Consider the following 27,663-nt stretch of genomic DNA (forward strand, 5'->3'; position numbering starts at 1 on the left):
GCAAAGTGTCTACAATTCAGTTTGAGTGGGAGGAGATCTCTAACGATGGACACTGTATGTGTGAAAATGTCATTATGCAGAGTGTGAGAAGAGAGAATCCATGTAAGTGGACGTCAGAGCATGTTTCTCAAACTTTCCTCAATTACAATAACATTATAATATTAATAATTTCATTCATATAGCATTTTTCAAATATAGATGCAAAATGCCACTCAGACCAAGAACAAGGCACATAAAAATATATACAATGAATACTAAAATGTTAACGAAAGAAGGAGAAGCTTCTAATCTGCTGTGGGTTTCAGTAAGGTAGATTACTGAGTGGCAGGCAGGAAGGAAACCTATTCATTGTGTTGCTAAAAAGCTGAAAGAAAAAGGTGTCAAATCAAGAAAGAGCAGATGTAATATAGGCTAATGGAAACAAAAATTTTAGAAAACTTTGATGTCACGGTACCAGCTTTGACTTCTACTGTAGAAAGTGCATTAATGTCATGCACTCCACTCCACACGAAAGCCCCAAAATAAGGGTAAAAATAGCTGAGGTGTAACCACAAGGTTAGATTCCAGGCGGGGGCCCTTGTTGCGTGTCAGCCCACTCTGTATCAACACACTGGTAGATAAAAGCGCCACACATGAGATCAGAAGAGACTTGTTAAAATAAAAAATATATATATATCAAAAAATGAGAGAAAATGCAAGTGGGAAGCAGATAGAAAAAGGTACGGTAAGTCCTTGTATTGTAACAATCAATAAAAAACAGTGGATGGTTTGTCTTGGCACACTATATCAAAAATTAGCACCAGTTTCAAAGAACATCAAACTTGGCCCTGCCATCACTAAACAACGAGCTTATGTTCACCTGACATGACCTAACCCAGCACCAGGGTTCAACATTGCCATACATGTTCAAGTTTCCAGTGTACTGTAAAGTATTGAGAAAAGGCAGCAACACGTCATTGTGACAGAGCTATCTTTCATAATCATCACCAATGTAACTCAGAAACTAATTGTTCAATCTTATGTTTTAAAGCAAACTGCTTCATCCAAAAGCAGTGATTGGACACACAAGAGTATTCTGCAGAGTGGAAAACTGAAAGGCCCACAGGTTGTATCTGTGTTTGTTTTGAAAACAGATGAAAATATGATTTTATTACACACCATCTTATAGTCCTTCTCACAGTGAAATATGTTAACAACTAGGATTGTTAAGAAATTTGCTGATGAAATTCCTAGAGTATAAATTCTAAAGACTGGTGAAATACTTTAACATTTACTCATATTTAAATGTCTCTTCAATCACTGGATGAATAGCCATAGGAGAGTTCATCAATTCACCTGTTTTTGACAGATAATCCAAAATCCAAATCAATTTTTAAGACAGTTGCTGTTTATTTTTCTGTCAATTGACAAATCAATTAATCCACTTATCATTGCAGCTCTGTGCTGTTGCTACATTTGACACAGACACTGATGTTCCAAAGAGGATGAATAGTGAAAACTGACCTTTCAACTAGGGCCATCATCTGTGCTCAATTCACTGCTGTTCTGTAGTACAGCTTTACAGAGCTGCTAGGATGGCTGTAGACTCTTAGTCTTCTTGTTATTATTACTTTAAAAGAACTCTTGTGCGTAATCAGCAGCTCATTTGTTTTTCTATTCATTTAACTTGTCACTTTCTATTACTAGAATCATTTACAGAGCTGTCTCCACTGCAAGAGGAGTTTGGATTTTGTAAACTGCAGGGAAAAGCAGCAACCACAACTACTTTTGGATGCACAGTGACACACATTCCACGTGAAAATAAGTTTAAACCAATCAGCCCTTGGTTTGGATATTTTCCTGTGAAAAACTGAAAACGCTGATCCTTAAGTGTAAATAAAGTTTAAAGAGAAGACAGAAATCACAGCCCTTGATGGTGTAGACAGAAAAGAAAAAATGAAAGGGGCAGTCTGGTTGTTTGTGCTCAGCTGGCATTACGCTGGGTCCTCCCTCAACACTCGCCACTGCTTTGTCACCGACACCACAGCGGGTCCCTTGAGGGATCCAGCCATGTCATAACAAGGAAAAAAAAAGACTAGAGGCAGAAAAAGGAGGGGTGAAAAAGGGAGAGAGAGAGAGAGACGGGCTTTTGAGCTAATAGCTGTGGATTGAGATGGGGAAGTAATTCTGAAACTACAGACAAAGCCTGCACACGAATGGTTGTCCCTGAGCCCTGGCACAAATCCATACAGCGGAGGGCAGGAAGTTGTTCGCGCTGAGTGAGGAAGTAACCCCATTTCCTGGAATTGCTGTACAAGCCTCTATATCCAGCAGGCCAAAGAGTCGCCATGGTAACTTGCAATAAAACACCCTTAACACAGCATGGAAGGAGGGAGACGAGGCTCAAACTAAACACTGTTACCCTGAGGGAAGCTGGCCCACACAAACAGCACAGGAACCAAGCAGACAAACTAAGCTCAGACTTTAAGGCTTTAGCCTCACAGGTCGGCTTCAGTTTGAGGGTGGTGACTTACCGTAAGATACAGGTCAGTGCCAACAGAAACAACCAAAGTGTGTGATTACCAGGGATGTATCAGGCTGATCTCTTGGACCTTTATCAGGATAGATCTAATCATTTTTAAATGCAACAGTATCAGTATGAACCTGATCCTCTTACAATGCTTTGTATAATGTAACCCATTGCACTCTAGGTACACCTGCTGTCAAAAATACCCCACTGCCTGAAGTTAAAACATGCAACCTATTCATGAACCCATTCAACAGAAATGCACAAGTGAACCACAGACTTCCACGAGGGACATGAAGCAGACAGTAGTTTCAGTTGATAAAAATGAGATCAAGATGGAGGCAGGGCTCCTGACTGCAACCATTCGAGTTGGGCAGCTGGCCCAGGTAGCTTAAGAACCTGCCTGCATGTGAGGCGTCTAGGGAACACTGGTAAATTGTAACAGAAAATAATCTGGGTTACACTCCCACTCTAAACTGAATGAGTCTCTGCATGCAGGTCGGTCACGTGCCATGTCACCCACCACTATACACACATTCTCAAGCTGTGGGCAACACTGCAGTAATGCACTGACCGCATACTTCATGTTTACATTTGGTTGATTTTTCTGAGCTTTTGTGCCACGAGTAAAGGCATCATAATGACACAGGCTGTCAGAGGCTGCTCTGGGTCAAAGGATCCCGGTAGTTGGTCCCTTGCCTCCTCAAATGCGGCGGTTACGTCCCCAACAGAACCTCTAACTGTCCCACAAACATCCTAAAAAATGTGTCCACAACTGGCCATGGTGGGGCTTCAGCTTCTATATATTCATAGGCAAGTACCTTGCATTTTCACATTCTATATTCACGTCACGCTGTATGTGAAAAAACCTTAAGTCTAAAAAAGCACAACTTAACTTTTTTCCTCTTAAAGCACTATTGAACTTTGCAACTTTTACCTTGAAAGTAAAATGGTACATTGTTATTTCTTAAAGTTGTCTATTACTAAAGCCTTTATCAGTAATAATACAGTTAAGATGGGAAAAATATGAATTTGAGTCCAAAATACTGTGCTGTTGCTTCTAAGATTTTCAGTAGAAAACATCCGTGCTACAAGTGGAAAAAGTTAGTCTGGGGCCTTGGGAGGACAGAAACCTTGATTGTGACAGCCTCTGTAATTACCCTGCTGACCTCCCAACTGCGACAGCCGTCTTGCTGTTGTAGTTACTTGGAAAAGTTGGGTGAGTCTCATCTAGAGCTGAGCGTATCGGGCAGGGCTGAGCTGTTTTGGTACGGCAGGACACACTGCTGGCCTGCTGGCTCAGTGTGTGTCTGTGTGTGTGTGTGTGTTGAGGGGAGAAAGAGAAAGACAGACAGAAACATGGAAAGCAGACTGGACACAAATGTAGGGACTTTCCCTCGTTCATTCATATCCAAACTTTTTTTCTCTCTTTCAAAGCATTTTTTTTATACATTATTTCAGCTGTAGTCTACTTGAATTACTGAAACCAATTATTGTGCTGATAAAAATATTCATTTAAAATATATAACACACAAACTGGGTGATGCATTATGTTATTTGAAGCACAACCAGCAACTAACTGTAATACTCACAGCCTGACAGCCTGACTTACTTCACAAAATAAGAGGAATAATAATTGTCAATGTGTTATCACAATATCAAATGTTTTTGATATTATGAATTTAGTAGCACATGGTACAAAGTTCCCTTGCTTACAAAACTCCCTTTCGGTCAATTAAGTAAAATGTCAAATTTCTGTAATATTTAACCTGTTAGCATTCAACAATGACCATGACCAATGACAACAATCAAAACCCATATCTCAGTATGAATCTTTTTTTCTCATAGTGAGATACATGAGTGGTTAACCATTACAAACTATTTTTCGCTCACCTGATTTAACATTTAGACTGCTCAATCTCTTCTCTCCCCTAGTGCTTTTCTTCTCTAGACTCTCAGGAAAAATATACAAACTCCATCCATCCTGTAGCTATACCACATATCCTTGAGGGTCATGGGGAGGCTTAAGCCAGTCACAGCTCACACTGGTGAAGTACACCTTGGGCTGGTTACCATGTCTTTGGACCGTGGGAGGAAACTGGAGCACCCAGAGGAATAGGGAGAATATGCTAACTCTACACAGAGGGGTCCCAGCCAGTCGACAGGTTCAAACCCAGAACTTTCTTGCTGTGAGGTTACTGTGTTGTCCCAAAATATACAACCTTTCAATGTTAAGCAGAGAGGAGGTTTAAAGACAACTGGTTTATCAGTGGGTGACAAACGGAGGAAGCAAATGGACTGCTGCCTGACCACAGCCCATGGACAATCTTTATTGTTAAACTGCTTTAACCAGGTAATCCCATATCACACACAGTTAACTCAGTAATGTCTGCCAAAAAATGTAAAACATCTAGTTGAGACATTCATATCCACTGAAATGAGACTGATTATGAGCTACAAGCTACAACTGCTTCTTAAACATAAGACTAAATGAATACTTCAGCCCATTACTATTATTACAAAGCATTTCTTCTCTAATCTTTTCTGTGCAGTTTCCCTCATTCTCCTACCTGATGTGCCCTGCTTGGTTCATTACTCCATGCTCCCTGCCTGCTTGTCTCCAGGATTACGGGGCTGTGTTGGCCAAGGAATGCAGGCCACAGTAATTCCCTGTTAATTTGCTAACCTGTTCAACAGTGCAAACACAACGCTCTGTAATCCCCTCGACCTTCACAGCCACAATCACAACCTCCTTTAGTAATAGTGCATGCAATTCATGCAGGGCATGCACCTAGTTTGATTCACATTTTGACTGGTGTATATTTAATGTATGAGGATTAAATTCACTAGAAGCAAACTGGTCAAGCAGGTATGGGTGCTATTATGGCATGGTGAGTCAAAATGGTAACAGGCTCATAACTAAGACTTTTACCTTGTCTGCTGTGCATTTCAACTTTAAGACCTTAATCACAGTGGGTCTATAGGTTTACATCTGTTCTAAGCCAACATGGCCACAGTGCACATGAGCATTGTTTGTGTGTGCATGGACATAAAGGCACACACACATGCAGGGCACAGTTGCACCTTCACCCACTGACTCATACAGTTCCACACATTAGTTACTGCTCTCTGCCGCTACAACCAACAAGCATGGGACAGAAACACATGTGGAGGCTTGGCTTTTTAACTACACTACTAATCAAAAGGGTGGAGCAGGCTGAACTGAATATAACCTGAAACAGGATGAACACACTGAAGCAATGAACAGAGACTGCAGGGAGCAGACCAGAAAGAGATGAGAAAGAAACCAAAGACTGTTGCAGAGAAGATGTCTTAAGCCACATTAATAACACAGCCACAAGGCAGTGGGTAGAACTGGTGGTCAGTAAATAATGCAGTGTTGTGGGCAGTTCAATAAATATCTTTGTCTCCAGAGCACAGGGCGAAGCATGGCGCAGATAAATCACATTTCACACCAGGCTCCAGCTTGGGTCAGATGCAAGTAAAACCATGGGCGGCACAATTGCTGGCCTTTCAATAGATACACACACGCAAATAGATACACACACGCACGTCAGCTGTCTGCTGTTTGCACTGGGCAAATATATGCAACCATCCACATGCCCACACCTTGGGGATAACACTAAGTCGTGTGCCACAAAGATGGCACCTACACTTCCTCAAGAATCAGATTAACATTCAGCTACAACACTGGACTGTAGAACAGTATTCACAATGTTCCTGCAAAAACACAGATGACATTCATTGTCCTTTTCTGGCCTTAAAACTATGTTTAAACTATGTATAAGCATGTATTCTTTTTGGAGGACACCTACATTAGCATTACATGTCATCAATAAAATTTTCAGCTCAGTTAGCAAATCAAACCACAGGAACTTGTTGACAAACGCCTGTGTACTTTAAGTATGTGGTTATTAGTAGTTCATGAGTACGTCACCAACCACCTAATGAAGTCAAAGCTTAGTAACACAGAGAGAAAAACAAAATACAGACAGTCTCATCTATAGGCCACAAAAATGTGGCTGTATTCCTCAGGAATAACATACTGTAGCTACAATACTGTAGCAATGCTGTCGTATGTAACGTTGTGGTTAAGTTGGAGTAAGTTTAAACTGTTCGCCATAACCCCACCTGAGCTGATTCACTAAACTGGGCAACATGTGTGGTCGTACAGGTGATGAGAAAGCATCATTTTTTAGATTTTCATATTAAGCAGACAGCTATTATTTTCTGATCCACAATCATTTGCCATACTGGAGCTGTAATTGTTAGGGTACTGCTAATTAAAACCTGGTGTATCGTGTGGGCTTATATTGTGAAGAGACTGCAGGAGGTGCAATTGTATTTGTCACAGCAATTAGCAAAGGACTGCCAACTCATTATAGTATTTATTATGGTATTTATAGACATTTTCACACAGTTTTATTGATGAACCCTTTTCCAAATCTGCAAACAAGAATAGCCAAGATATTCGCTGCAGCATGGGTGAACCCCAAATCTCCCCAAAGTAAGTAACACCGCTGACCATCGCTATACTGCCATATAGAAAAACATGAGCTGTTGCTCATGGTGCAGAGGACTAAGGTGCAGTCTCCCAACCATTTGGACGTTCAGCTTTAGCATTTGGAACAAGGATAGGTGAGGATGAAAAGAGGAAGAAAAAGAAAATCAGGGTGGACAAAGCCTGTGTGCATGTGTGCATGTGTGCATGTGTGCGTGTGTGCATGCGTGTATGCATGCATGTGTGTAAGTGAGAGAGGGAAACAGAGATAGAGAGAGGTTGAGCAGAGAGGGAGGGAGGAGGAATGTCAAACACCAACAACATTCCAGTGCTTCTCCTTGCACTGCCTGCAGCACTTTTGTCTTTTCTTCTTTTGTGTAAGCCTCTCTGTTCACAAGTCACCTATAGTCCGTGAAAAAAACGTGAGAAAGAATAGCAGGGCTGCACGCAGTAGCTTTGAGCTAAAAAGCTAAAAAACATATTAAAAACCATGTGAGATTAAATCAATTTACTGGCACTCTTACATAAAGGACAAAAGTGTTACAGGTTGTTTCTTACTGCACATTTCTCAGAGAAGCCACTGAAACAAATATAGATTAAAATAAACAAAGTGTAACAACATCATCAGTAATGATTATGTATGCGTAGAAACACAGATTCATGAAAACAAGTAAAAGTAAGGAACAAACAACACAGGATTTCACAAATGAATAAAGGCCTGATCCTTTCAATAAACATCTTGGCCAAAAGTAATCAACAGTCTGACCCATCAGACCCACCAGACAGGTCTACAAATAGTTTCAGATGAGCCGAGAATCAAGGTAAATTCAACTTACCTCGGTCAATAAATAAGTGCAGGTAAAACATTACTAATCTCTGGGAAATAATGCATTTAAGGTTAATCTTATCTAACACTGAGGCATTTATAATGCTGTTTCTGCTCCTCTGTGTCTGTAGAACAGCTATTTTTGGACTGAAATGCAAATGATATCAAAACAAGTCAGAGAAACAAACCAATGTGCACTGTATGTGTTGTTTTGTAACATGCTTGAGATGTATTTGATTACATAGCATAACCTAAACCAGAAAACATAAACAAATTGGCATAGCCTGGATGAAACCAGTGTCTTCTGTTTTGCTGTTTTGAAATTACCTTGGTCTAATTAGGCCTCTATTAGGCAACACGCTGCACGATTGTGCAACAATTTAATGACAGCATTATCTGCTGGTCTTCAAGACCTTCATCAGCCAGCTCTCTTATTCGTTGTAGGTGCCATTCGGTGGTCGTGTGAGCCCATCTTTAAGCAATTTTTATGCACAGCAAGCTTTCACTCTTCAGATTAATTCCTGTGAGCTGACCCATGGCCTGAACATGTATTTTGGGGCCTGCTATTAAATCTAATTAGCGAGCACTAAATTGTGGTTAATTAAAAGCAGGTGCACTAGGAGATAAACCAGTTATCCCTATCTTTGCTATGTTAAACACACACGGATACTACTAGCAAATCTGTGACTAGAGTACAGCACAAATATCAAATTTCAGTGTTTACTACAATTTCCATTTACATCTAGGTCGTTTCAATCATTTCTCAATTCTTCCACCCACTCCTTCCTTATTATTTGACATATTACAGCATTTACAGAGAGTGCACTTGTTCTGACAACTGACCCAAAAATCAGAGATGCAGGTGTTCAAAAACACTGGTGGTGTTAAGTAATAGATGAGTGGTGCTTTGCTAGGAGGAAAAAAAAGTTAGCTAGTCCCTGACACTTTATTTAATGATCATGATACTAATGGATATCTGCCCTATAACCCTCCATTTTCTTCACTCACTTCACTTCATCGCTGTCAGCTCCCCTAATTCAGCAAGGCAGTCTAAACAAGTTTAAGTGTCCATTTTGAATTCTTTCTCTTGCTCTTGCTGTTCAACATCTGGGCAGTGGTGCGACTCAGCACAGTACTAGCAGGCCTCGGTATCCATATTAATCAGAGTTTAACCCTCTGACACTGACACAAGGCGACGTTAGGTTCAGTTTTAGAGGCCTTGTGGAGGTGAACAACTAACTATGGTCATTTAAATGATGTGAAAATGATCAGGGAGTGTTTTAGTGTTGATAGTTTAATAGTTGTGATGGATACAGACAGAAACCTACTGCAGAATAACCTTACTAAAGGTATGTTTTAGTGTGAGACACAGCCCTAATAAAGATTATAACAACAGCAAGGTAACCTAACCACAACTATCGTGAGTTTTTGGATAAAAGGCCATTTACGTATCTAAACGCAGCAGGAACCAAACAAATCACCAAAAAATACGGTTACAATTCTGCCTATAAGTTAGTCCTCTATTAAAAGTTACTTGCAGGAACAAGTAACTTTCAAAAGTGTGGCTAACTTTTTTTTCCCCACATAGCTAGTCTAGACACCAGTGTAAAAGCAGAGTGAGTAGAGATGCTATGTCTGCCCGTGTCCCGCAGATGCAGAAGCAACAAAACGTGACCATGACAAGTTATGAATTATTAAAAGACACACAATACAGCTATATCATAAGAAAAAAAAACTTACCCAAGGAGAGAGGGATGAAGCAGAAGACAAAGACTAGCGACTTGCCCGAGGAGAAACCGGGTATCTGCTCCATATTTTCTGTAAAATCCACATAAGGTCGCCAGCCCAAAGTTGAGCTGTCTCCCGGGACGGTTACTTCTCAAAAAAAGGTCGCGTTGAAAACGGCTCACACACAATTTAAGAGGAAAAAACTACTTGTAGTGCCAAATTACAACATGTCAGTATTTTTTTACGTGTGTTACTATTACGAGCCGCTGTGTTAAAACCGTATAAAACACACATAAATTAACTTCTCCTCAGTGACACACGGCGCTGAAAAGTCTTCCACCTCTGTTCACTAACCAGACACTAAAGTCACTGAGAGCGAAGACACCAACACACATATCCTTCCGCCGAAGTCAGCGGGGATCTATCATCGGGCTGAAAAGATGATAAAAACATTTGTCAGAAACTGATATCGAAATTATGATGTTTGTCATCGCTTTAGAAAATTCTCATCACAAGATATATTCGTTAGTTTTCGGCCTAGACACAACATAAAAAGACACTACAGGTTTTCTTTCTCTGTGTCGCCGCGGCGGAGGAATTTTTTTTCTCATTTTTCTACTTCTCGGAGCCTGGTATGACTCAAAATTAACCCGTTCAATGATTTTTTTTTTTTTCGTCTCTTTTCTCCTCCCCATGACCTGCACGTTTTTTCCCGATATGTCTTTCAACACCCACTCTTTGCTTACTTTTTTCATTACCATAACTATTAATGCCAGATAGTGTGCCAGGTTTCAGGTTCACAGCGGTACAGCTGCAGTTTCCAGGTAGTTTCAGCATGAGAATCTTGACTTTGAAAGACTTTGTTGAGGCAGACAAAAGGGTAGGCAAACAGTAACTTCCAACCACCTCAACATTCTCTTTTCCCTTTAACTATGCGTGTTTTATTTTCCTATTAAAGAGCTCTTCTACATGTTTTTGATACGAGTGTACCATGAAATAAAAGGAAAGACAGAGCACAGACGGGTGAGTAAATCTAGGTGAGTTTCCATTCCAGCAGCTTGTAATCAGTGCTGATGCAGTCTGTTTACCTGCATTTAGGTGAGCCATCACCTTCTCAGGTGCAGATAGCCTCAGTCCACAAGTTTAATGTTGTATTAGCCACTATTTTAGTGGGCAGACCTTCAAGAGTAATATTCAAATTTTAAATAATTATAATCTAAAGGAATGCAGAATAAACCCAGTTTAAAAGTTACAAATTATTGTGATCTAAAAAACAACTAGCCAAAGGATTACTGTAGATTTGAATGTGCTGAACATTTGGCCGTCATTAGAGTTGAAATAACTGGTTGATAATTCGACGAGTCAACCCACACACTATTATTCAACCACAACTTTGATGATTGAATGGGCATTTAAGTCATTTTTCAAGTGAAAATGCCAACATTCTCAGATTCTAGCTCCTCAAATGTGAAAAATTGCTGTTTTTCTTACTCTTTTCTCTGTGTCATTTCAAATTGAATATCTTTGGGTTTGGGAGTGTAAAAAGTGAGTAAGTTTAATAGCCTCATTTGTCAGTAACCAAATGACAAGACTTTTTTTTTGTTGGTTACCAGAAGGAAGGTATTACACAATAGTTCTTTTTTTTTTTTTTTCTTAAATCACATGATTGTTTTATTTTTTCTGGAAAGCAAGCTCAACTTTTGTGCCAGCGTCTAAACCACAAGAGAAACCCTTTCGTCATGCACTGACAGACACACTCACAGTGGCTGTATAAACCGTTACGGACCACAGTAATCCCAGGCTAATTATCCCTTATCACCCTGAATGATCCAGGTGTAAATCACAAGCTCATCACAATAACACGACCATGTCTCATCCCAGTGATTTGTTTGTCTTTACACCCCGCTAGAGAAACATTGCAGAGCCTCCTGCTGCTGCGACCGGCCCTCTGTCCTCTATTCAACCCTGCTGAAAGGCCCAGAACCAGGGGGGGAGCAAATTGATCTCCTCAGGGGTCTGCACTGACAATTCTTTTGTTGCTGTGGCCAATGTCAAGCTCTTGCTCTCCACGCGTGGTTGGGCGTCAGGTGCTGGCACGACAACAGACGCTGTTGAAGCATTTGGTCAGATGCTGTTTTTGTTGATAAACCCTGTCTTGTGTTTGCTTTTTTACAATCTATCACCAAAACATAAGAATACACTGTCACAGATGCATCGCTTCCTCAGAAACTCTTATTTTGTAATTTTTTGTTCTAAGATTTTAAGGCTGTAAATTCAGTTAAAATTGAAAATCTCTTCTGCTCCAATTTGATAAATCTCCTATTTCATAGTAGAGTCATCGGTCATGTGAGCCAATAGTAAATCATATCAGAGGATCCACTTTGTCTGCAGCACTGTTTTCCTAATGATGTCACTCCAGATGTGGGCCTCTATAGTTTGGGAAAGATGGGGTGAGGAAGGGTGTGGATCTGCCTTGTGAGCAGAAAATGCTGATTAGTTCCTCCTTGCCACTGCTCTGATGAAAGAGTTCTACCACAGAAGACAGTTTCAATGAGGGAAAATAAAGCATTTGAAGACAAAGTGTTGGGAAAGCCTAGTGTCACTGGTGCTTTAAATCCCTTTGAACCATCACTGTGTTAAATGCATCAACAACTTAACTTCAAATCTCATATTTGAGATACCAAAAACCCCCTTCAGCTTATCAGGTAGAGCGGAAGCAGATTAGATAATTACTGTTTTTGTTAGTACTGAATACATTTTCAAACCACATTAAAAACCAAAGACTGTCAGAAAAAAAGCAAAACAGTGGGTGGGCCATGAGAATTTTTGCATCCACCTTATGAGGGTTTTTTGGTAATTCCAGGTATACCACAGGGTCGTAATAAAACTTGGCCTGGACCATAGCCACCGGTCTCTGCCATGCTGGCAACAGAGCCGCTTTCATCAACACTGGGGCCCTTCACACTGATTTGGAGCTCATCAGTCAGGGTGACTCCAGCTGTCAGCTCAGAGATTTATACTGCAGAACATGGTGTTCAGGGTGCAGATAGTAATGACTGATTACACTAGGCCAGAGAGAGCATGAGTGTGAGTGTGCGTGCACACGCATGTTCTTGTGCACTCCCCTTAACCATAAACACGCCATCTTCCCCAAGCGTGATAGCCACTGGAAACCAAATCAGCACCTGTCATTCTAGAAGAACGTCACCCAACCTTTACATTCGTAGATGGCAGGAGAGTCAGTATGCAGCGAGTATATATGATTCCACTCTATAATTAGCAGGGACTGATTCACCTTTCATTGCCTGGCTGCAGCAGCTGATTTGCTAGCATAAACAGTTGTACATAACTGAGTTGTGTCTCTTTCATTGGTTCTGGACGCTTCCACAATATGTGCTTCAGGGACACTTTACACTTACAATTAGCCTTTTTTGCACCAAGCATTTTAACAGTGTTAAACTTTAATGCAGCAACATATGTTTCACTGAGATCAGGTTTAGTTAGCTTAAGTGTTGACTAGCATCATCGGGTGGGAAGTTTTTTTACCATCTGTGCCCCCATCAAGACTCTTGCACATGTTGTGGCGGAAACATAGTCTATCTAATGTCGTCTTTACCATGTAAGCAGATCTGGGGGACAGGAAGCTAAAGGCGGTATATTTAGGAGGTATCACCTCCTCCTCACTGACCTGTTTTGACTGCTGTGAGAGAAGCAGTCCGCAGACAGCTTTACATTTGTGTCAAATGTGCCCCCTTCCTGTAATAGGCTAAAGGACCTGTGGGTATTTTGAGTAAAGGTTTACATTAAATCAGGAGAGCCGGGGTGGAGGGTGGCGTTCTGCTAATCTGAGACTGATAACAAGAAGTATTTAAGACTTCAGAGCATATCAGATCAGTTCAGTTTCAGATCTTCTTTACACAAGCATCAACAAGGATGGTTTGACCTCCAGAGAGGGGTCATCAAGATGAGAAGGCACACAGTACCTACTTTATAGAGAGATGCAGAGCTGATACTGGGGTTTCCAGTCATCTAATCACAGTAAATCTTTTTCCTGTGTGAACGTGACGTTATGCGAGCCAAATGTCAACACTGGGGCTGATAATGCACGCATAATTTAAGACAGCACACAGATCAGCACTAAATCCGTATAATCATTTACTTGGTCAGACATGGGATCATTTCCACAGAAGGTAAACATACCTGCTCAAGTTTTTTAAGGGCCACTTGTAAAATATTGATATAAAAGCCGTGCCGAATAGCTGTAGATAAAAAGTGTAATTTCAAAGTGTAACCATTCAGAATTGATTAACTGTAACCACACATTCCACTAAGATTATGCTGTTGTCATCAGAGGTCATAATTATGTGATTAACCATCAGGCTCACAAATCCCTTTGTAAACCCCAACCACTTGGCCAGCACCGTCATGACAACAAGCAAAGCAAAAACTGTAACACAGTCTCCAGTAAATCTCCTTAGTTGTTATTGTCCCGTGGCTTTGGATATACAATATACAGTATGTTACACTAATGTAGCCTTCTGCAGCGGTCAGCTTACTTGGGGAAAGCGAGGATCTTGCGAGTATGTTTGTGTGAGAAACCAAGATAGTGTGTGAGTGAGTGAATGCGTGCGTCATGGCGTTCCACAGTGGTCAAAGGTGGAGAGTCAGCGAGCGCGAGGGCCTGGTGTGACCAGGCATGATGTGGGCAGAGACCTCTGCCAAGGGGTCCCCGATGAGGAGGAGAGGGGAGCTGGCAGAGAGAGGTGGGGGAGGAACAGGTGATGAGGGAAAGGTGTGAGGAGGAGGAGGAGAAGGAGGAGGTGGAAGAGGGATGTGTGTCTGTGAACACATCCTGTAAGGTGACCTAGGGCTCTGGCAGGGCCAGGTGGACAGGAATGTGCTGTTGTGTGTGGATGGGATCCTCCCTTGAGCGCCCCAGCCTGCCCACCGTCACCCCACACTAGCAGGCTATTTATATTGCGCTGTGGGAAAATAACGGCCCAAGCAGTGTCATCTGGGTTCTTCAAGGTTTATACTTCCCTACCCACACCCACACACACACATACACACACACACATAACACCAACACGCTTCCCAACTCCCTTAGTCACAAACAAGTTAAGGACAAATTAAAGTATGTAGCCCAAATGGTGTACAAGTCTTGTGCACTGGCATTATCGCTGCTGGTGAATCCAAAACAAGGTTCAGCCATATTCACCTCACAATGGCAGGTTTAGATTTAACCTAGATTTGAGGAGCAAGTTGCTAAACTAGAAACACAAGGCAAGACTGTAGCTTGTGATACCCTTAGGTAATACTACCTGGAGCAATGATGAGTTCATAGATTTTGGATACTTGATAGGATTTTACACAAACATACAGACACACACACACACACACACACATACACACACAATGGGTGTGCAGTCATGCATGCAGAATTCTCATTTGCGAAAAGCAAATGTTCCTCAGTCCTCTAAAACTGTGTTTCTGGGATGGATATACTTTTACTGTCTGCTTCAGGAGACAAATAGGGAGATAATAATTAAATAAAGGTGTAAATTTTGAAATACATAATCCTGCGAACACACAACAGCTGCATGGATTAGACACTACTCTCGGCCCGACTCTCCACAAAAGACTGATTGTCTCGACAGGTTTGTGTTTGTTTTGGTGCCTCCTACAGCCAATAATTCAGTGAGGAAGTCACAAATGGTTCAATGAATGTAATCTATCATGGAGAAAAACACTGACAAAATTAGGGTCACTACACTTGGGCGCTGGGTCAAAAATGGTCACGTGACTCTTGCAACCTAAACCCTAAACTGTGTATTTGATACCACTGCTCAATGGCACAACAAATATTTGACAAGGCACAAAACAGCCTTAACCAAAGTGACAGCCAAAACACTTGTGGTTGTTGTTAAGTGCTTTAAGGGTGGAGGTATGTTTAGATGGTGGGGCCAATTTAGTAATGGGAGTAATAGTAGAGGGTCTGAAGTTAACACCATGACCTCCGCATGTAATCCACTGCAATAAATACACACGTTATGTCGCTGATGATATTTGGAATTCGAGAAAGGTCTCAGTCAGGGCAGATCCAGCCCCGCCAGCTCGCACCAAATGTCGCCTAAAATTTTCTCCCATACATTAACACACACAGGGACGCACATTCAAGCACAGATGTATGCACACACACTTGTGCAAGCAGCAACGTCAAAACATAAACACGCAAAAAATACTGACATGCATATTTAGATCCTCTTCCATCATGGCCCGGTCCCTGAGGCCTGAGGGTGCAGTAGGTCAAACTGATCTGCCACAGTCCATGCACACAGACAGGACAAGTCAGAGAGGAGAAACGATCCTAAAAGATAAACAGGAATCAAAGATAATATGTGGGTTGAAGTTATAATGTGTTTTGTTGTACACTAAAATGAAACATAACACACTTACCTAAATGTAGGCAATACACAAAGCATAGATATGTGGCCATGCAAGGACAGAGAATAAAGTGAAAAAGAGTAGAATAAAACAAACTATAAATACCATGTAACATAAACATTATTTCTGAAAGTGAATTATGACACAGAGTAAACACACTTAAATGGTGTCCATTAATTTAACCAGAAGGAACTAATAGATTAAGAGTATCTGACGTTATCTGGTGATGAATTCAAACAGCATTTCTTCCTGGTTGAGTCTTTTTTTTTTTTTCAGTCCTTTTTTTTTGTTTTGCATTTCCTCCATGTTCAATTCATAACATATGTGCTGGACATGTTTGCCTGCATGTTTGTGTGTTTTACTCACATGCTGAAAGTTATAGAGAGTGCAAAGTGAGTGCGCTCGGCGTATCTTCCAGGGTTACTTGTATCATAAATTCACAAGCCGCTAAAAGACAGGCATGGCTGGAATTCACACTTCAGCCCTCACTTTCTCACACGCTCAGCTCGGCATTGTGTGTTAGGATGTGTGTCAGGCGTGACACTATTAATAAACCAACATGTTGGTGTTATCTGTTTGAAGAAATGTAGAATAAAATGAAAAATGCTGGGAAAACCAGGTTGACTGACTCACGGCTCTGAATACAGCATCACTTGTGTGACATACATTTATGCAAGTGTATGTCTTTTGTTCCTCTTTCTCACTTACTCTCACATCTCTCTCTTCCCACTCTATATCCTGTTTTTGCTTATGGCATATTCTTACACACCTAAAGGGTAATTCTAGCACTCAGCATGAGATGTGGGTAAATATGTAGTGCTGGGGGAAAAAAAAGATAATTTATTGCATTGGTTTTATTACAGAGTTAAGAGTCTGCTCTTTTCTAAATAGACTTATATAGTATTATGACAGCAAGATGTGAAGGGTCATCATTGGTCTGTAATGAGGTGATAAAGAATACACAGAGTGGAGAACAGGTCCAGGCCCGTGGAAAACACTCCATATTTGACCCCCCTTGTGAGAAGTTCCCTGTTCCCAGGACCCGGTGTGTACGTTTGGGGGGCAATAACTCACCAGGTCCCTTGACTTCCTCTTTCGGCCTTCTGCGTTTTATGACCCTCTCCTCTGCCGTACAGCTGCTGTCTCCACAGCTTTGCCTTGCTCTGATTGGATTAGAGTTTGAGGGAAGAGGATGAGGGGGAAGAGACCGGGAAGCAGCTGGAATGAGGTGGGAAGCTGATTTGATACGGGATACAGCACATTTTTATCACAGCCATTACAGATGAGTTGATGGATACAACTTCCCTTGTGGTCCACACGTCCCTGCATCTTCCCACCGCACTACACGTATGGCCTAAATGACATAATCCCACTGAATTGCCTTTTTGTTTTCACCTCATTATACCAAATTTTGAGAAGTGGGAATCAGGGGTCAGGGAAAACTGACGTAAAGCTATGTTCTTTCAAATCTGCAGGGTAGGAAATAGTTCAAATGGTGTCTGTTATCACTGAAGAAAAATTGCCCAGTTTGTGTCATTACAGCACCAAGGCAATAATGTGTTCAGTTTATTCAGTACCAATGGGTTGTTTTAAGCCATGCTAGTAAGAAGGCAGTGTAGGTCAGATGATTGGTCCATCAGTGGGTCCAGACCAGAATGAATCTTTGCAAAGGCTAGTGGATTGGACCACCATCAAATCTGGTACAGACTTCATGCTTCCCTCAGGATGAATTCTAAGAACTTTGGTTGTGTCCTGACCTTTTATTTAGTGCTATCATTCAGTCAAATTTTCTATTGACACAATATTTTTTATGACTAAACAGCTACCTGCAAAGCTAATGATGCTTCAATCAGCCTCAGCTGTACTTTGTGCAAATTAGCAATGTTAGCATGTTACCATGCTAAACTAAGGCGGTGACATTATGCCTGCAAAAGATCAGTATGTTAGCATTGCCACTGTAAACTTTTTTAGCACCACCTTTATTGGTGTTAGCATTTAGCTAAACACAGCCTCACAGATGTGCTAGCATGGCTGTAGGCTTGTTTATATCTAAACCTAATTAAGCTAAGGTTGTGAACTGACGTAACCTACTGTATCACTAGTTGTTAATCAAAGATTGTTGTAGTTATGAATGTTATACCCACATCACTTTGTACAACCAACAATAACATTTACATCAGTTTAAGATCAAACGTGCCGGGTTAAAGCTAACCACAAACTTGCCCAAACTGGGTCAAGTTTCAGCCCAGTGATTTTTAGGGTGTTGCCTAAAATTGTCTGGGTGTTTTTTTGTCTTTCGACACATCCTGTCAAGAGGCTAAGGTCTACTTACCCTCATGGGAATAGATGGAGTTGTCAGAGTGTGCAGCAGGACATACGTCTTTCTAACATCTGTACAGTGTGGCCTCCCATTAATAAGATCATGACTGTGAAGTTCAGTGTGCTTGCGGCGCACAGGGGAAGAATGAATGAATTAGCAACCGAGCGTGCTGTCTGCAATTTTTTTTCCACTCAAGTGCTGAAGTTGGTCTGTCAGAGACTGATGACTAAAACTCTCTCGCTGAGTCCTAATTTGCATGTGTGGCTGTTGCATTGACTTTGCAATGAAGTGGCTGAAGATCAAGGTCAAGGTCACGTTGTTTTAATGTCCTGTTTCTTTAAGATTGCTCAAGACTCAGGAGAAGTAGAGTGTGGGTGGACGGTCTTGTGGTTGTGTCTGTGTCTTTGACAGGAAATTTAATCAAGATAGGGTAATATGAGTTGGCAGGAGTACACATCATAGGTTTTGTTCTTTAAAGTAGATACATGTGTAGAAGGCACTGCAGCCTGTCAACCAGTCTCAGGTTCATGAGTGTGTGTGTGTGTGTTTAAATCACTCTATGTGTGTTTAGTACATACGCTGTATTCCTGACCCCTGATCACATAAAGTATTTTAATCCAATCAGCTTCGTTTTCACATGACTGTCACACACTCGCTGCTGCTATGGTAACCTGCAGAGGAAGGAGAGAAAGGAGTGAGAGAGGGGTACGTTGTCCTCTCTTTAATCACTGTGACATTTACACACACACACACACACACACACACACACACACACACACACACACAATCACGCATGGGTTTTACTCTTTGCCTATGTGACACTCAACTTTCTCTTCCTTATTTGAATTTCTTACTTTACAAAAACACAAAACCTGATTTTTGAAGGGACTCTAATGCAATGACCATTCCAAAAAGTCATCATTTTCTAATGTATTTTCAATGGTCAGAATCAAATAGCTGATATAATTTGCATATTAGTGATGAAGACAGTGCCTGCTCATGATGAAAATAAATGTACTGAATTTGAAACTCTAAATTCTGCATTACACATACATACTTTAATATACTCACTGATTGTAGCTAATGTTGTTTTTAGCAGAAGAGAAAAGGATGTGGATAAATAAGAGGAGAATGGCTGTGCAGATGGTGACAGATTTGTAGGATATGACTAAAAAAGTCATTTTGTCCCACTGAAATGAGACCATTTCTGTATGCTGCCGCAGATGTGACAGATAAGTGCATTGCTGCTGCAAATATGTGCTGACACGTGAGTGACAAATACATTACGTTTGACAACACAAAGGAAAGTTTGCAAAAACCATCTGTCAGGTAATTAAATCTGTTTAAGTGGAAAAAAGATCACAAAGAAAGATAACTTAGATCACAACTGAGGCCAAGCTCACAAATACCCACTTCCCTTGAGAGGTGAAAAGGTTAGCCTGTGCCCTGTGGTTTGTTGTTGGCATGCCACCTTCTGCTTCTCATTTTTTCTCTGACATTTCCTGTTCTGCCTCAAGTTAAAGAATCAGACTGCTTGCTCTTTGTGCTTACAGTGCTAGTAGTTGCATTTACTGAATGTGCTAGAAGCCTGCATCAGCAATGCTACTTTTTTTCTCTCTCTCTCTCCCTCTTACCCCAGAGACTGCAGCCTATATTCTTCAGTCTTTTAAAACTAACCTATGACTTGAATCTTGGCTAAAAGGGGGCCATTGTCAGCAGCCGAAGTTGCAAGTCAGGGAGATTTTGAACCTCACTTTTTGAATGTATCACTGAATCAGTGAGCAAAGCACTCTACCTGCTGGCCAGTGACGGTATCACCAGACTGTGCTTATGGTCACAAACACCATGAAATAGCGTTTGGAAAAAGTCTTTCTGGAAAATCAGTGTTTTAAAACAGTTGCTGTGGCAGGAACACCAACAGTCTGAAACCTTTTGTGGGTCTGAAAGAAATAACTCTTATCAAGGTAATATTATGACACATTACATGGGAGTGTTCTTTGAGTCACTCAGTTTCCTACTCAGAATTTGGGGTTGACTGAGGTTTTTTTTTTTTTTTTTTTTAAATTATTATTTTCCCCCATTTTAAGTTTGGAGAGGTTTTTTTCCTGGAAGTCTTTTGCATACTGTACATTAGTCAGACAGTCATAGGAAAATCTTTTTTTAAAGGTTAAATCCTCCAGTGATTGAAAGTATATTCACAGACTCATTTATGTTAAAATAGAAAGTCCCAGTCTCAGACAACCCCACTTTAATGACCTACTTTTGCTTTCCAATAGTCTAAGAACAGGATCATAATCAACTGCGGCAATTTTCAGTTCTGACTGTGTATTCTGCTTACATGGCTGAATCAACGGTAAGAATTTCACCCCAACTTTGTAATACAAACATGTGCATTTGAATTTCCATTTCCTGGGCACCTGATAAACATCAGTTCAACTTGAGGTCCTCTAACAAATGATTTTATTCATAGATAGCAGACAGAACAGAAAAAGAGAAGGTGTCCTTTCCAGCTGAGACCAGGGAGCAGCTGTCTTTAACAGCTGCGACTCTCAGCCTGAATCCACTTTTAAATCGAGTCTAGACTTGTTGTAAACTTTATACAAAATAAAAGGAGCAGACCAGACATCTTTTTTTGTTTTTTGTATGCCTGCTTACAGAAAGGTGCTGGTCCACACAGTCACGGTGCAAGAGAGCATTAAGGGAGCGTGGATACACACTGTTCAGATCAGGTTAGGGATGAGAATGTATGAGAATTACTAGAGTGTGGAAGGGGGGATGAATCTTGTTTTGTTTTTTTTAACTTAAAAAGCCAGACCGCCTCCAGCATTAACAGTGTTTTCTTTGGGCCTTCCTTTTGTCCTCCATGTATGAGAAGGGGCATCTTGACGAGCCACTGTGCACAATACAACCCCATCATTTGTGATTATTTTACCCTTAAAAAAATCTTGCAAAGGGAAGGCTGAAATAAAAATTTGGGGTGAGTAAAAATTAAATGACCCTGCCCTACTATCCCTCCTCTCACCTCAGGAAAAAACAAAAACATCACCCTCTCCCCTTTTCTGACCACCCTTTCCCTCATAATAATTTTTGTACAGTCCCTTACAGGGTAACTGACATCCCATAATGGTGAAAAAAAAAATCTGCTTAGTCAGACACAGGTGAAATAGCATTTGGCAAAGTGTCCATACAGCATTTTTAAAAAAAAGTCTACTTAACTTACTTTGTGTACAGTATGTTATTGCTGGGCCTATTAAACTGCCTAAGGATCAATGCCATGTTTTCTGATTATGTTTAACGGTGGTTCACACGGTTTGTTGTCCAGGCCCATCACTAGCATGGTTATCATGTTAAGGAATGGTGATACCTATATGATGTGCTCAGGATAAAAAAAAAAATTTGTTTTTTGTTTTGCACTTTTTTCCTGTATTATTAGACAGTATACAATAGTATAATCAGTATAATCAGTCACTCCTGTTACAATACAGTACAGCTTTGGAAACTCACAAAACAAGGAATTTTTTTTTCTCTTCATTTTTCCTCCACACTTGCACACAAATCGCCTTCAAAAACAAAGCAATCGATATAATTGTTAATAATAAAACTATGTATTGTGACATCATTTATATCCAAACATCCATGGACAGGCGACAACAAAATGGGCGATGGTATGTCTGTAAAGTCTTATTAAGGGCAGGGATCCTGTTTTTAGTCGAAGGTGACAGCTTTTCTTAGTGTCTGCAGACTGTGCAGCTCATTTTCCACTTCAACACCTCCCTTCCTCTCCTCCTCCTCCTCCTTCTTCTTGTCTTCTCTCTCTCTCAGAGCCACCAAAAGCGTACGTAGACAATGAGCATGATGAAGAAGACACCGCCGGCTGCCAGCTTGGCATAGGTGGAGCGGGTATTCAGATACTTGGCATCGCTCCTGTACTTCTTTGACAGACTGGACAAGTTGCTGGCCTTAGAGTCGAGCGCTGCGGGGAGGACAAACCGGAGGAAAGGGAGCAGGGGTTTGAAAACAAAAGAGGAAGAAGGAGGGAGGCATTAAAATACAGAAACATACAGAGTCAGATCACAGTCTTCCAGTGTTCAAAGATGTATCAGTTTGACCTGAAAAAAAAAACGGAACAAGCCTCAGATAACGTGGACTCACCAGAGAGAGCCTCTCCTCTCTGCAGCACCTCCTCTATGTTAGCCACCATGATCCTCTGTACGTCCTGGAGCTCTGTGTTGATGCTGCCCAGATTCCTCCTCGCTCGGCTGTCAATGTACGACTTCTTGGTTTTTTGGATGTAGGTGTCTGAAGAGGAAGAGACATCAAAAGTAAAAGCAGATAAAGGCAGCCTGTGGAGTATTCTATCAAAATATTTTACTGCCAAATTAGTTGTTAAGTCAAATGTTAACTCTTAGTTCTGACTCTAGACTGTTGTATTTGTGCACGTTTGACTTTGATTTCCCTTCTCTGATACATTTAATCTAAAGGTGAAGATCCACTTATTGAAGACCAGTGTGTGGCTTTGCACCACCTGAATTTGTATGGGACATGAGTGACATCGTTTTTTGTTTTTTTTTAAACAGCATTTGGGGCACACCAGGTGACAGTGAAGCGAAACAGATACTCGAAAGTGTAAATGCAAACTTTATACAGTTGAGAGCAAAATTAGCCTAGAGGTTCTGCAAAGCTTCTGTGACTGACCACAGGTGCAACATGCAGTAATTTGGTTCATTCAATCCCATCTGCGGTTTGTTCCTACCAAACTCAATGAAGGAGTAGGGCCGGGATACTGTGGGGACCTTCTTTCCATGTTGCTCATGAAACTCTGCCTGCAGGTCTTCTAGGTAAGCAAAGGCCAGCTTTTTGGGAAAGCTGGCTTCACACAGCACAAGGTAGCACACTCCTTTCTCTATAAAATAGCTGCAGGAAGGACCGAGAGAGGAGTCAGAATTAAAACACATCACATTTGAGTTTTAATATGACATAATTACCTCAGAAGTTTCTAAAAACTATAACAAGTAACGAGCCATTCCCCTGCCTCCACTACTTCATACTCACTGAAATGCCATGGAACCAGCCTCTAAAGTGCAGCGTGTGGGACTCTGCTCATTGAGTTTCCTGAAGAGCTGCTTAGCTTGACTCTGATATTGCTGAAGATCCCGACCCAACTAAACAGAAAAAAAAAGAAAAACAGCAGTTACCATACAACTCATGCACATCTCTCACAGAGAAAATAAGTGTTTAATCAGGGCAAGAAACTGACATTTGTATGCCACAATCAATGGTGGGTAGAGTTAAACAGAAACCACCACAGATGAAAACTACAAAAAATTTACAGCGTGGTTACTTTAAGTGTTGACAAAAACAGCAACCACCTGCAGTCTAGATTTCACACTAGTTTCCTTGAAGGTGTGAATTTCTTGCCCTGTAGAGCACTGAAAATAAATACTTGGTGTAAAAGACTACAGACAGACTCAGCAGTGTGATGCTACATCTGAGACTGAAGGCAACAAAATAGTTTGTGGCGAACTGGTTATCGTCAGCATTTGACAGGTAGATGGTATTATTTCTTGGGTGCTGTCCCCCTGGTGTTGTACCAAATGACAGATTATTTAAAGCAGCACTGTAGCATCACAGATAAACACGTATGATGTTGAAGCACAGAGCAGAGACACAACAAACCTTTTCACTTCCCTTTTTGAAAGCAAACAAGAGAGTGAGGGGAAAAATGTTAGACTCCTGTTAAGTCATTCTCAAACATAATAAAACAACTTAACAAATCACAAACACCATCCATTTGAACATTTCTTCATTTTCTAACATTAATATGTGTCTTGTGTGTCCCCTAGCTTTTTGGGAGTGTAATACTGAAACAGCAGAGTGGCCCTTAAAGTCCAATTTCTGTGCAAAAATTACAGTCAGCACCTCAACTCAGTCCAGTCAGCAAAATCACCGAGAGCTTAAAAATACATGATGAACCTTTCCTTTCAAAAATAAGCTCATAGTATAATCAGCATATGTTTATCTGAGTACGTCTGACTGGATTCTGAGACTTACACTGATAATGCTACATGAAAAAAACAAAACAAAACATATTCAGGATTTATCTGCAGAACGCTCTTATCAAACATTTTTGATAACAGTCCCTTAAATCTGGCTTTCAATGTACTGTGACCAGGATATGCACTGACCAGGATGTTAAAAGTTGGAAAATAAACATATCAGTGCTCTCTGGTGGACATATCAGGTAATAGCAACACCCTTTCCCAATAACCTCAAACAACCATCTTTGCCATTTATGTGCCGATATTCCTTGTGACTTATCAGCCAAAATAATAAATCTGTGTCTCTGTGATGAGCTAAAACTGGATGATATTTATCTTTCAATATTCTACTCTATACAAAAAATAATGATAATAATAAACAAATGCATTTAATTATATGCTATTGACTTTACACAACAATCAAACCTGATAAAGAGCATGATTTGCAGCCATCTTTGTCTCTGGCTTCCAGATTTGTCAGGTTTTTGAAGACCTGAACTGGACTGGGTTTAGGCTCAGGGAGAGGCTTCAGCAGATTACCAAATGTCACTGCTGTTGTGCAACGTTCAAATGGTTTGAAACAGCATCTGAACAGGGTCAGGGTTGAAACACACTGAGCTTCATCTCTGAGGAATGAGTCAGTTACATTAAGTAAATAAGAGGCTGGCTCTGTGTACAGACAGACAGGCCTCCTGCAGGAAGCCTCCACTTAACACCTAGTCATACTGTGCGGTCGAATTAAGTTTCACACAACAGACACTGGTCGAGTCCTTGACTCCTTCAGGACCGACATCTGGAGTAAAACTCGTCCTGTGTGGGTCCGGGAGTCACAGCTGGTTAACGTTAGCTAACGTGTCAATATAGCTTTTGTACAGCTTGGAGGCGTTCACAGCACAAGCCTGTATTTATAACAGGAAAACAGGCGGCTAGCGAACACAGAGGCAAAAACAGCTGAAATTTGAACCTGCTCGTCCTCTTGCATTGAAGCGGCCAGCGGCAGACCGTCAGCCAGCCGAGCGATCATCGTCAGCAGCACCATCTCTCCGCCGTGTACGGGTGTTTCTCCGCCGCCCGGTAAATGTTACAGGTGACTGGTCCCAGCGTTTGACAGGCTGTAAAACTGACAACACCACAGAGCTGACGCGCTGAGCTGGCCGGAAACGCTAGAGCTTTGTGTGCTACACATAAATCCTTCCGTCGTTTTGTTATGCGGAACCAGGCAACCGCAAATAAAGTTCCGCATTATTAGTAAAGTTTCTTTCTTTCTTTCTTTCTTTCTTTCTTTTACAATGACTGTATATAATGTGTGTGTTTGTGTTTATAGTGACTATGCTTCTCAAAAAGAGAAACATTTTTTTCCATTTGTTTTTTCACTGTGTTTACTAAACGGGAACTAATGCGTTGTTTCTTCTTGTTAGTGGGATGGAAGTGATTATTTCCCACATATTTTAGATGCTTGTCATTCTTGGTAAATCTCACATCCACAAATCTCAATGCACTGGCTCCGAACCCTGCTTTCACTGTTTTATTTTAACTTTTAAGCAATATGTTACCTTAATTAATAAGACGTGAAAACAAAAGAGCTAAGATGACTCTCAATGTGTTAAATGGATATAATTTCATTTGAACCTGTGGATGGATGTCAATAAGTGGACTCCCTTGGCTTGTAAAAAGTTTGCACATGTTTTTGTGTTACGTCTTTGTCCAAAATATTTTTCAGTGGAAATATGCACTTAATTTATAAGGTACACTGAAGTCTCATGCAACAGTCCTGCAATAAATATTGTCTTCATGAAGGTCATAATGTTCAGTTTTTGTTGAAACACGTTTACTCAGGTGTTTCTAATATTTTGTCCACTCCATTCATAACAATGGGTAGATTAAACATTAAAAACATCTCTCAGTATAGTGCAATACAAATCAACAAAACAGTCATCACCTCTCTTAAACACTTTCATAAACAAACTGAACATTATGATTATCATGAAGTTAGGTTATATTCTGTGGCTGTTGCAGTTGGCAGAATTAATTAGGTGTAACTACTAAACAGGCAACCTGTCTGGCTTTACCAGTTTTACAGTTTGTTCATGAAAATTAAAAAAGAAAGTACAGAGGTTGACAGGTTCAAAACCAACACCCATTTGCAAAGAAATTAAAATATTTCAGTGTTCTTCAAGAATACCTAATCATGAGGCCTTTACGTGTTACAGGGGTCAAGTTAATGACCCCACTGATGGCAAGCACTTCCACCATGTCCTCAAAACATAAAACTCTCTGTTGTTAAGTCTTGATGATTTTGACGATTACGTCAAGCTGTTTCCTTGTCTGGATCTGAGTCATTACACAAGCCAACATCCATTCTCTTTGTATTGCAAGGAATGTTATCACTCCTGCTCAGCTAACCACAAATTTTATTGTAATTTACACCACGAAGCAAACAAACATGAAGATGAGACAGCAGTCATGGGTGTGAGTTGCAGACAACAGGGGGCAGTATTGTTCACTTTGATGAAAGGCCGAAGTGAGGCAAGAATTCTTCACAACACAAAGAAAGTGACTTTTCCCCTATTTTTGTCAAATAGATTGTGACCCAGCAATAATTTGAGTTCATTCTGTGTTCATTTTTCAATAAACTGTAAATTTAAATAGATCGCTTTTTCATCTCATGAGAAGAAAGGTCAAGTTCAGGGTATCACTCAGGATTCACTATTTAGTTTTTCCATGATACACTAATAATATTATATTTCTAATAATAAACTAACACACACATAGTCTGCACTCAGCCAAGCTGTGAGGCCACAGCATCTACAGGCCGATACTTCGTAACCATAGTGAAAATCTTCTCCACACTATGGTCAGATGGGTTATGGAGAGATGCAGAGAGAAAGAGATCGTGACACAGTTCACCAGACCTTCCATGACCTCTGAGTCTTATGACTTGTCGATAACGGGGCGAGTCAGGTGGCGTATCCACAGGGAGTCAGACCCACACCAAGTGACCCCTGGCAACTGCCATGTGGCGTGTCTGCTGCCCAGTTGATTATGGAGGCGAGACATGGTCTAAGCTGAGAGGAAGGAGATAAAAGATCAGAAAATCAGCATAAAAAGTCCTGTTTGGTTGAATTTGTGCTTTAATTACTGACCAAAACATATAAATTTGAGATGTTCCATTTATTCTTCAATAAGCATTTATTTGGTTAATCATGCAGTGCATGGTATGTTGATTTGTGAACTGATGGAACAACTAAGAAACACTGAGAAAATAAGATCACATTGTTT

The 27,663-nt window shown here is 40.8% G+C and overlaps 2 protein-coding genes across 2 annotated transcripts in view; both read right to left on the minus strand.

The window, feature by feature from the left end:
• notch2 (notch receptor 2) overlaps positions 1-9,935 on the minus strand; it is a 43,359-nt gene extending 33,424 nt beyond the window's left edge. Inside the window, exon 1 of the mRNA XM_018667345.2 lies at positions 9,595-9,935. Within this exon, the coding sequence (XP_018522861.1) occupies positions 9,595-9,667 (73 nt within the window). The 5' untranslated portion in view covers positions 9,668-9,935. The remainder of the gene's footprint in view (positions 1-9,594) is intronic.
• Positions 9,936-20,789: 10,854 nt separating this feature from the next.
• sec22bb (SEC22 homolog B, vesicle trafficking protein b) lies at positions 20,790-25,563 on the minus strand. Its single transcript, XM_018667399.2, has 5 exons — positions 25,349-25,563; positions 23,399-23,508; positions 23,100-23,260; positions 22,499-22,645; positions 20,790-22,319 (listed from the first exon to the last, which is right to left on the minus strand). The coding sequence occupies exons 1-5, from the start codon at positions 25,421-25,423 to the stop codon at positions 22,165-22,167; spliced, it is 648 nt and encodes a 215-aa protein (XP_018522915.1). The 5' UTR covers positions 25,424-25,563; the 3' UTR covers positions 20,790-22,164.
• Positions 25,564-27,663: the final 2,100 nt, after the last annotated feature.

This window comes from Lates calcarifer, linkage group LG17 (genome assembly GCF_001640805.2).
Source record: "Lates calcarifer isolate ASB-BC8 linkage group LG17, TLL_Latcal_v3, whole genome shotgun sequence".
Lineage (NCBI taxonomy): Eukaryota > Metazoa > Chordata > Actinopteri > Centropomidae > Lates > Lates calcarifer.

Excerpts from the sequence above, each read along its gene's own strand:
- sec22bb (XM_018667399.2), bottom strand. The coding sequence starts at position 25,423 with ATGGTGCTGCTGACGATGATCGCTCGGCTGGCTGACGGTCTGCCGCTG. Across the intron at positions 22,646-23,099 it reads CTACTCCTTCATTGAGTTTG|ACACCTACATCCAAAAAACC; the intron begins GTAGGAACAAAC and ends CTTCCTCTTCAG. Across the intron at positions 22,320-22,498 it reads GAGAGGAGAGGCTCTCTCTG|CGCTCGACTCTAAGGCCAGC; the intron begins GTGAGTCCACGT and ends TCCTCCCCGCAG.